This window comes from Hibiscus syriacus, unplaced genomic scaffold, assembly GCF_006381635.1.
Source record: "Hibiscus syriacus cultivar Baekdansim isolate YM2019G1 unplaced genomic scaffold, ASM638163v2 tig00110328_pilon, whole genome shotgun sequence".
Taxonomy (NCBI): Eukaryota; Viridiplantae; Streptophyta; class Magnoliopsida; order Malvales; family Malvaceae; genus Hibiscus; species Hibiscus syriacus.
In genome coordinates, this window is record NW_024062685.1 from 2,312,679 (window position 1) to 2,323,819 (window position 11,141).

The following is an 11,141-nucleotide window of genomic DNA, read 5'->3' on the forward strand; positions in this document are numbered from 1 at the left end:
CTGATACGGTAGATGAGGTGATCTGGGTTAGGTCTATGTTGGCAGACTTGGGTGAAGCAGTTGATGCAGCTCCAGTTGTGTGGAGTGATAGAGTGCTATTGCCATGAGTGCTAATCCAATTTTTTATGCACGATTGAAGCATATAGAGTTATATATTCATTTTGTGCGTGAGGAGGTTGAGTGTGGAGCTGTTCGAGTTAACTATGTTCCAACAGAACACCAAACCGTTGATGGGATGACAAAACCGTTGACTAAGTCTGCACATATGTTGTTTACTCAGAAAGTGCAGGTTGCAGAGAAGGGAACAGCTGAGAAGGACGGGGAGAATGTTGAAGCATGACTGTATGCTTATATGCATATGTGCATGTGTGCAATGTGGCTTAGAGTGTGAGTGTGTGTGTGAGTAAGCAGTTAATGTGCAGTTGTTAATGTGCAGTTTGTTATGATAGTTAGAGTGGTTAGAAGCTGTTATGAGACTGTTAAGGCAATAAGCTTGTGTATAAATATGTATTGCATAGTCTTGGTTAATGACATATTTCTTGTATCTTCTTGATAATTCCAAGTTCTTGTGTGTGAACTTCAACAGGAAGCATGATTGTTTTATGATATTGCTTAATTAATTATTATTCTGGATAGCATGTTGATTGAAAGTTGATTTCGAGAATGATGGTTATGTGACTTAATGTATCAGTTGGAATTCAGAAAATTATGTTATGTGACGTGATATTTATCGGATTCGGATTATACTATGTGTTCGAACTCTGGAATCATATAATTGTATTCTCATTCAGATCAGATTGGAATTCGAATATATATATATATATATATATATATATATATATATATATATAATATTCAAGTATGTGTTGTTTGGATATGTGTTATTTGGATCGGATCGGATATCAGATATGCATGCCATTTGCATGTCATACTGGATTTGGATTGATAGGGGAAGTTTAGTATTTTTTTACCCGACGAGGCGAATTTTACTTATGTTTCAGTGACCTCTGTCTTTGTGGCGGACCTCACTTCGAATGGTGTTAGTAGTTATATTGGTTCTGAGGAACCTACTCTTCAGATAGTGTAAGGTGTTTGAATGCACATCCATTGCATATTTAGTTAGAATGTGAATATTTTTTTGAATCGGATTGTGAATATTTTTGTTGAATCGGATTGTATGTTGATTTGTAATGTTTTGTTTGTGATTGATGCACTTTAGAGGCACATTAAGTTTTATAGCTTACACTCTCATAGTTTCTTTCTTTTAGATAATCGGATTAGGAAAATCGGTACTTGGAGTTATAATATTACTCATATTGTATTTTATTCAGTATGACATTTTTACTTGGGTTTTCTATTGCACATTTATTAATATTTATATTGGACATTGTTTGTTATGTTTAATGATTTTGTCACATTAAACATAAATTTTGTTACATTGAGACTTGAATTTTGAATTCGATAAATATTTTATTTATGTTTTAATTATTATTTATTCATTTCGGTTACTTTAAGTGTTTGAAATCTATAAATGCGATGGTAGTTTTAAATGTATTTTAAATAAGGTTTGGGTACAATTTTGTGAAATTTAGTTAATGAGCTCTCTAGATTCGATCTAATTCTTTTAGGTCGGTTTAGGGGTTACATAGTCAGTCTCTCGTCATGAAAACATTCAACGAACAGTTCACTAATCCCATGGTTAGAAGCTGCTCCCCCTACTTTTTCTTCTGGGTCAATGATTGCGTTGAAGTTGCCTCCTAGTATCCAATGAGTATTACTGAAGGGAATGAGATTGATTAGTTATTCCCACAAGCGTTTCCTTTTCGATCTTTGAAGGCTGGCATAAACCGCTGTAAATTGAGACCACTATTTTATATCTCTTGATCCAATTCGCCCACTTATGAATTAGTTCGAGATTTGGAGAATTTCCAATTCCACTGAGTCTTGCCATAATAACTAAATACCTCCACTGAAGCCGTGAGCTTCTATTCGAAATGAATTATTAAATCCAAATTTGAAGATGATTCTATCCGCATGGCGTCCAAAAATCCGAGGCTCGTGGAGAACTACTATCTACAGATAGTGTTCTTGGACTATAAACATGAGTATCCTTCGGAAAGATGGGCTGGCTGCGCCTTGACTATTCCAAAAAATGAATGACATTAAAATAATTATAGTGGGGAACTCGAGCCTTAATGCTCGACCTTCTGGCTGCTGACACTAAGGTCTGTATCATCTGCAAGATCACTCATGGGATTGTCACCTCCATTTGCTACATCATCCGGAGGGTCCGCCATGTTCAGATCATAACTTTTACCCCTTGTTATATCTCTGTTCGACCTGGTTCTGGTTTTCTGGTTTTTAGTTGGGGGTCTGATGCACGATCATCATGGGTGCCATCTTGCATCCTGTCCGCTTCCATATCGACAACCGTTGTCCGCATGTTGATTTCGGCGTGAATATTCTCATCTGTTTCAACATTCTTAGCTGCTTGTTGATCCTCTTCCAAGAATGGTGAACCTGGCCGTTCAAGTATTGGTGGTGCTCCAATCGATGGCGTGATCTCTGGCGGTCTTCCTCCCGGGTTGTTGTAATCATCTTGTTTGTCGGTGTTTTCTCTCTGATATCTCCATTAGAATTTTAATTGTTTTAAAATTAAACTTCATTTTAATTTGATACGAACAAAAAATAAACGATTTACGTAATGTCGTAATCGGTTTTCGTCCGGACACGAATTTTCTTAACGAAAAAACATGTGAATAAATGGATTTTAATGAAATGTTTTGAAGTTACCATCGACATTTTTGATTAGGTAGGTCGAATACTTAAAAAGCACATTTTAAAAGAGTTTTTAAGAAAACATCATTTAAAAGATAAACTGCGTATAACCAAAAATTTATTCTTTTTAGAAAATAGATTTGTGGTCGATTATGTTTGGGGAATGATTAGCACCCCACAACGCCCAGAATTAATACCAATCGATTATATAGTCTCTAGTAGTAGAAATATGAGAATTCAATTATAAATTTAAATTTACGATCCTATTATTTCATATTCAATCACGTAAATTTATTTAAAGAAAATTCTAAAGAAAAATAAAAAAAATATTCTAATATTTCCAATTGAAGAGAAATTAATCCTTAAATTTCTTTAGGACGAATATTTCTCTTTCCAACTGAAATAATAAGAATATGATAATTTTCCCAATAATTTTTTTCTTTCAATTACTTTTCGTTGCTGTTAGTTGCTTGTTGTGTCTTCTCTCTTTCGTTAGTTGCTTGTTGTGTCTTCTCTCTTTCGTTTGTTTCTCGATTGGTTGTTGTTCGTCTCTCGTTTCTTTCGTATTTTCTGTTTGGTTGTTGATGTGTTTGTTGTGTTGCTTCTTTCTTCCTTGCAGGATCGGTGAGTTTTATAGGCCAGCATGATACTACTCTTGGACCGGTCAATAGATCGAAATCCGGTGAGTCACCAAAATTATGGTGGTGACTCACCATAGGGCTGCGACGTGTGCGACTTCGTGATGCTTCTAGAATCTTCGACGAGGCGGTGGCGTTATGGCAGTTGCTGGTTGGAACACCTGACAGTGGAGCGGCGACGGGCTCATCTTTGATCCAAGGCGGCGACATTGGAGATAGGGTTTAAAAATCCTAACAAAAACCCTAAACGAGTTTTGGGTCTTCTCGGATTTGGACCGGGTCTAGACCTCTCTGATCTGGGCCCGGATCAGATTTGGGCTCCGGTTGTAATTTGTAAATAGGTCGGATCTCTTGTAATTAAATAAAATTATTATTTAATAATAATAAAAATAAAAACGGACAAAAACGTAGTGTCTACACATACTAATACAAAATTTAATTAATATGAAAATACAAAAACAAATACTAGAAGTATAATACCAAATTTATTTATGTTCAGAACAAAATAAAATTTAGATTAAAGAAGCAAAAGGCAAAAATAGAGCTGAAAAACATCCGCCGTTGCAGAGAAGCAAACTTCCAGAATCAAGCCTGTTTTTTAGGAACACATGATCAAACAACAAGCTTTGTTGCGAGGCCTGCAAATTATAATCGTCCAGATCATATCTATTTCTTCGTATGATCTTCGAATCAATGTCAATCTTCCTGGTGTCTTTCTCGAAACCTTTGACATACTTTTTAATCTCTTGTTGGAGCTCGCATATCGGACCTGGTTCTGGAGAAAAGGAAAACTGGAATTTTCGACTCCATTTGCTATCAGTACTGTTTGGATGGAAGAGGTCTGGAGTCTGTTCCATGCTGCTGTTACTGGCTGTTAAATCCAAATGATAATGGCCGAATGTGAATCGACATTCCTGCAAACATAGAAACATGTCGAATTTACTTTTCGGACAATATTCGACAATATTCGAGTTCCAGTAACATTGGTTTTCAGAAACATAAGCCTCAAAATCACTCGATTTGCGCCTGTATTTAAAAATAATGGAAGATAAACATGAAAACAAATACTAAAATATGAAGAAAAAAAACTAACCTGTGTATCATGGAGATGAATACTAGGGCGACTGCTGGCTGGAATGGTTGAGTTTGCATGCGGAAAAGATAATCCATCAACATCGATGGTGCCCACGCATTTGAGTGGCGGATCTTCTACTGATGAGAAGTCGGAGCCGTCAAATGTTGATAGCGAGACACACTCATCGAAATAGGCAAGGGCATCGTCAGTCAGACATTTTGATAACTTCCTTCTCTCAATACTGGACTGTCACCATATTTAAGTAGAATTTATTTTAGAGAGCAAGCAAAGATGCAAACTCAAAGGCCAACAACATATCTGCAGACTATCTGGAAAGGATCGATGAAATCAACTACTTGCATGCATTATCTTTTGTAAACACTGTCACTTCAACTGTTCATTAACTTGCCGATACATACTTGGATATGGATGTAAAGATATGATGCCTCCAAATACATGGAAAATCTTGGAAAACTCGAGTATAACTGTATCATACACACTCGTATTCAACCCTTACGTCTAAGTCTGAGTAACAGAGAACATTAATGCTACGAATAGATTCATCGTTGAATATTTAGAATTAACACAAACAAAATACGAAAAACCAAAATAAAAGCTGCTACCTACTTTTTTTTAATTAATATGGCGTAAGTACAAAGCATAATCTATTCAAAGAGAACTCTCAACCATTTGACATTGAATGCTCACACCCTGACATTTCTGGTGCTCGAACCCGGGATCTCAAGGAATATCAACAATTTCTTTACCACCGAGTTCGCTTGGTTCGTGCTACCTGCCTAAAATTTCTAAATGATGCAATATGTGTATATTGCAATGAAAGTTACTCCGACTAAAAATAAGATTTATACAAATGAGTGCACATGGTTCTAGAACAGAATCAAATGAATTCTCTTGGACAAAGAACCCAGTAAACTGCATGAAACATTATCTGAAATGACTATAAGAATCAGGAAAATAGTTTTCTTCCAATAGGACTGGTCAAATCCACATCTGAACAAGTATAGGCATGCACAAGCACAAATAGTGGTTGATATGTAAAATGTAAAACTGCTTCGGAGAATTTAGTCTTAAACTATATATGCTACTTTTCTTCGTGGACGAGATTTTTTTGTGCTAGGAGCCTTGGCATCTGGAAGCACTTCCTTCAAGATCCTGCAAAGCTCCATGCCCCAGTGTTCCTCTACAGCTAGGTCAGCTCGAAGTTGTCTGCCACATTCTTCGGACTGCAAATGTAAGGAAATACGAAAATATATTGGTTAAATATTGATTTAGCCACTGTAACATACACTATTAAATTTGGTACCTAAAAGAACAAAATTGTGTACGTATGTACTAGAACTTCCATTCCGTCAAGTAAATTGGCTCTGGAACTAAACATCTTTATTAACTGATTGAGAAGGCCAGAACAACCAATCTAATCAGGACACATTGTAAAAAAAAAAATCATAGCCATCACCGGATTATCTTGTGGATCCATTTCCACAAAGGGAGAGGGAAGGAGGTGGAAGGAAGAAGCAAAAACCGTGGGCCTTTATGGCCAACCAAAGGGAGACACGCAGCTGATCTGCCTCAGACATCCAGACTGAAATGGATTGGCACAGTTTGAAAAAAATAGAGGAATTTGGGAGAGAGAGGGAAAAGGTGAGATTTAAAAAAAATTAACCACTTTGATAATTGATGCATAAATGCAAATTTGTGTTCTCTATGTATCAATCTGTTCAGAATTTTTCTTAACCTATGACAACACGCGAGCACCCTACAGACAAAGCTGCTCAAACTCCGGTCCTCTAAAGAGAACAACATTCCCTTTTACCACTGAGGGCACTCAATGGGTTCTCCATAGCATTCATTAATATATACTGACAGTTAAAAAAAACACGGCATCACATACGGTACAGCAATGTTAATATGTTATTTTTATCAAAAAAAATGTTAATATGTTATTTTAGATAGAAACTAGGTATCAAGAAAATTACAAACGTCTTATAAATGTTAAAACACGTGTGAAAAATACCTCGTATATTATTATACTAATTTGTACAACATTCTTTTATACAGCTCAAATACAAGGCTAATGCACTAACTAACTTCTAACTAATCATTAACTAATTAACAAACCCTCTAATTAACTCTTAACATCTCAACACTCCCCCTCAAGTTGGTAGTCTAAAGACATCTTTGAATCCCAACTTGGAAATTAAATATTCATGCTACTGAGTACCCATAGCCTTGGTTAAAACGTCTGCTAGCTGATTTGCAGATGAAACATATTCTGTACAAATCACCCCTTGTATTTTCTCACGAATAAAATGGCAATCTATTTCAATATGCTTCGTCCTCTCATGAAATACCGGGTTTGCTGCAATCTACAGTGCTGCCTTGCTATCACAGTAAAGTTTAGTCGGCTGAAGATCCTTCACACCCAACTCTACTAATAGACCTTTTAACCATACAATTTATGTTGCTACCATTGCCATACTTCTGTATTCCGCCTCTGCTGACGACCTTGCTATAGTGTTATGCTTTTTTGACTTCCAGGAAATTAAGGAATTTCCTAATTTGACACAAAATCCAGTTACCGGTCTCCTAGTCATCAAACAAGCTGCACAGTCAGCATCACAAAAGGCTGATATTTGACATTGTCCTGCAGAAGACAATAAGATCCCTTGACCAGGATTCTTCTTTATGTACTTAACCACTCGAAGTGCTGCTTCCAAGTGCGACCTCTTTGGTTGCTGCATGAACTGACTCAGATAATGTACCACAAAAGTGATATCTGGTCTTGTATGAATGAGATAAATCAACCTACCTATCAACCTCTGGTAGATTTCTTTTTCACCCTGCAGCACTTCATCATCTATCTTCTTCCCACCACTTTTAATCAAACTAGAATCATAACCAGCAGTGGTAAGCTTAATATTCTGCTCCATAGGAGAACAAACAGGTTTATCACCTCCTAATCCTGTTTCTTCTATCAGTTCTAATGCATACTTCCTTTGGTTCAACAAGATCCCTTCACTAGATCTAAGTATCTCAAAACCAAGAAAGTATTTAAGTTCACCTAAATCTTTCATTCTGAAGCTAGCATGCAAAATCATTTTCAATTCTGAAGCTACCAAAGCTTCAGTTAGCCTCATGTTCCACTGCCGAGATGCTTGCTTCAGACCATAAATAGATTTCTGCAGCCTACAGACCATGTTCTCCCCCTGGCTTCAAAATCCTTGAGGTAATGGCAAGTAAACCTCCTCAAGCAAGTTCCCTTGAAGAAATGCATTATAGACATCCATTTGAAACAGAGACCAATGTTGCAAAGAAGCAAGCGCCAAAACCGTTCGTACGGTGACCAGCTTAGCAACAGGGGAGAAGGTTTCAACAAAATCCACACCCTCTCGCTGATTGTAGCCTTTCGCAACCAAACGTGCTTTATATCGTTCAATCTCATCGAAAATTAACCTTATATACCCATATACATCCAATGGGGACCTTTCCCGGTGGCAAAGGAACTACACACCAAGTATTGTTTAATTCTAATGCTTGAATCTCCTCTTGCATGGCGTTAACCCATAAAGGGTCTTTAACGACATCATTATAACTAGTAGGTTCAACAATGGAAGTGGATGAAAGAAACGATTGGGTGTGAGATGGAAGATGAGAATAAGAAATGTTATTTGAAATGGGATGAAAGCTAGAAGTGGATGATTGGCAAGAAACATATTCATTTAACCAAAGTGGAGGCTTGGAAACTCTAGAAGACTTCCTAACAACATGACCAACAGGAACAAGGGCATTAGAAGGAGAAGAAACAAGTGCAGGAGACTCTGCACTAATAACAGCAGGACACGGATCGTTAAAAGGACTAGAAGCAGACTGTTGAGAAACTGAATTTGGAGACACATCGGACAGAGGTAAATCAGTTACAAAAAACTCAGAATCAGATACAAAAGGCTGTGAAGGAAATAACCGAGATTACAGCTCAGGTGAATGAAAAGGGAAAGAATTCTCATGAAACCGAACATCCCTACTCACAAAAAAAGTCTTAGACACAAGGCTAAACATTAAATAACCTTTTTGAGTATCCGAGTATCCCATAAAAACCGAAGGAATAGCCCTAGGAACAAACTTATCACGAGGCTTAGTTTGAGTAGCATAACCTAAGCAACCAAAAACCTTTAAGTGTAACAAAGAAGGAGACTTATGATGAAACATTTCATATGGAGATTTCCAATTAAGGACAACAGAAGGCAGCCTATTAATTAAGTAACATGCAGCTAAAACACACTCTCCCCAAAATTTAATAGGAACCCGAGACTGAAAACGAAGTGCTCTAGCTACTTCTAATAGGTGTTTATGCTTTCTTTCAGCTACCCCATTTTGTTGAGGAGTGTCAACACAAGACGACTGATGAACAATGCCAAAGGAAGAGAAAAGAACACTCTTTGCTGAAAAACTCAGACCCATTATCACTACGAATGGTTTTGACAGAAGCCTCAAAATGATTAAGGACCAAAGAAAGAAATTTCCTTGAAGAGATAATAGCACCATACTTAAGTTTTAATAAGTAGACCCATGTCATTCTTGTATAGTCATCAACTATTGTTAGAAAAAATCTATGACCACTATGAGTGGAAATTCTGTATGGACCCCATAAGTCCATGTGAATTAACTGAAAAGGAAAATTAGAACGAGATTAACTAACAGGAAAGGGTAGAAGAATTTGTTTAGCTAAAGGACAAACAGTACAGGAATGAATAACAGAAGAATCTAGTTTACAATCCTTCAAAGAGATATGATGCAACTTAAGAAAAGAAGCATGACCTAATCGGGCATGCCAAATGGATGTTTTATTATCAACAGAGGACATACAATGAGGTGTAATAGCAAAAGACACATTAGGAACCTTAGAAACAGTACTAAGAAAAGAACTAAAAGAATGAAGACCATACAAGCCTCCCTGTTTCCTACCAATCCCCAGCATCTTGCCATTGGAGAGATCCTGAAAGATGCAAAAGTCAGGATAGAAATGAACAACACAATTTAAGTCGATGCTCAATTTTGAGACAGACAACAAATTATGAGCAAATGCAGGAACATATAAGACATTCTGTAGGCAGTGAGATGAATCAAACCAAAAAGAACCAACGTGTGTTATGGGAAGGGTTTTACCATTTGGAAGATGAACAAAACGGGAGAAGCATGCAACAGGATTACTCAAGCATTCAAAATTAGACAGCATATGGTCAGTAGCTCCAGTGTCAAGAATCCAGGTAATAGAATTAGTCATAGGAGCAGGTAAACCATCATGAACCATACCTGCAAAATTGGCAGCAACAACATCACCAGAGTCATGAATATCTTTGTTAAGAAGCTCCAATAAACGATTGTACTGATCTGAGGTTAACATCGGAGCCAAAGGAGAAGATTCCAAAGGATTATTAGCCTGATCCGAATTAGCCACCATGGCAGAAGAGGTTTTCTTTGTCTTGGTGAACTTGAAGTCAGGAGGGAAGTCATTGAGTCTATAACACTGGTCACGCTTATGGCCAAGGATCTTACAAAAGTCGCACACTCCATTAAATCGTCCTCGGCGAGAATTAGCAGAGTTGGAATACATGGCCACTGTATCAGACAGTGGTGAAACACCTGAAGAAAAACCACGCTAGGACTCCCCCTGAACCACCATCGAATACACTCGATTCACCGAAGGAAGCGGATCCAGAAGGAGAATCTGACTCCGAAAGACAGAATACGTTTCATTCAGTCCCATTAAGAACTAAAATAAACGGTGGTGAAGAACATGATTCAACGCTTGGGAAGCATTAACACAATTACACGACGAGACAGGGACTAACACATTGTACTCATCCCAAAGAAGCTTTAGATGCGAATAATAGGCTGAAACGGAGGAATCACCTTGAGTAAATAGAGCAATCTCTCGATGTAGGAAGAAAATCCGAGAGCCATCAACTTTACTAAAGCGTTCCTTCAAATCATTCCAAACATGCGCTGCCGTAGAAGCAAACACCAATCCCGCAGAGAGATCAACGCTCACAGTGTTTAGGATCCATGAAAGAACGAGTGCATTGCACCTATCCCACAGTGATTGCAGCAGCTCACCGAAATCACCACGAGTGCAATCGCTGTCGACGAACCCTAACTTATTCTTTGCCAGTAATGCGATTCGAATCGAGTGGCTCCGCAGATTGTAGTTCTCGATTCCAGTCAATTGATGCGAAACCAGCACAGTCCCCGGCGAATCCGATGGATGAAGGTAAAGAGGATGAGTAAAATCAATGGGATTCATGGAGGAAAAAAGGGGAAAAAACGAGACTCAGTAAAAAAAATAGGGGAAAATTAGAGAGGACGAGATTTCACACGAGACTTTTCAACTGATATCATGTTAAAACACGTGTGAAAAATACCTCGTATATTATTATACTAATTTGTACAGCATTCTTTTATACAGCTAAAATACAAGACTAATGCACTAACTTCTAACTAATCATTAACTAATTAACAAACCCTCTAACTAACTCTTAACATCTCAACAATAAACATGGCAGCACCCTTCATCGCCTCTTGCATATCTCTTTAACTCAAATATCACACGCTTCTCTTTAAATGCTACCTAA

The 11,141-nt window shown here is 37.5% G+C and overlaps 1 protein-coding gene across 1 annotated transcript; it reads right to left on the reverse strand.

Moving 5' to 3' along the window:
• Window positions 1–7,724: 7,724 nt before the first annotated feature.
• Window positions 7,725–10,813, reverse strand: LOC120118847. The gene is made up of 7 exons (XM_039138796.1): window positions 10,294–10,813; window positions 9,653–10,152; window positions 9,376–9,505; window positions 8,775–8,951; window positions 8,539–8,663; window positions 8,074–8,457; window positions 7,725–8,015 (listed from the first exon to the last, which is right to left on the reverse strand). The coding sequence occupies exons 1-7, from the start codon at window positions 10,811–10,813 to the stop codon at window positions 7,725–7,727; spliced, it is 2,127 nt and encodes a 708-aa protein (XP_038994727.1).
• Window positions 10,814–11,141: the final 328 nt, after the last annotated feature.

Bases quoted from the DNA above. Each gene is read 5' to 3' on its own strand.
- LOC120118847 (XM_039138796.1), bottom strand. From the start codon at position 10,813: ATGAATCCCATTGATTTTACTCATCCTCTTTACCTTCATCCATCGGAT. The intron at 9,506-9,652 runs GTTGGTTCTTTT...TGCATCTTTCAG, and splicing joins AAACCCTTCCCATAACACAC to GATCTCTCCAATGGCAAGAT. The intron at 8,458-8,538 runs GTGAGTAGGGAT...TTTCCTTCACAG, and splicing joins TTGTGTCTAAGACTTTTTTT to CCTTTTGTATCTGATTCTGA.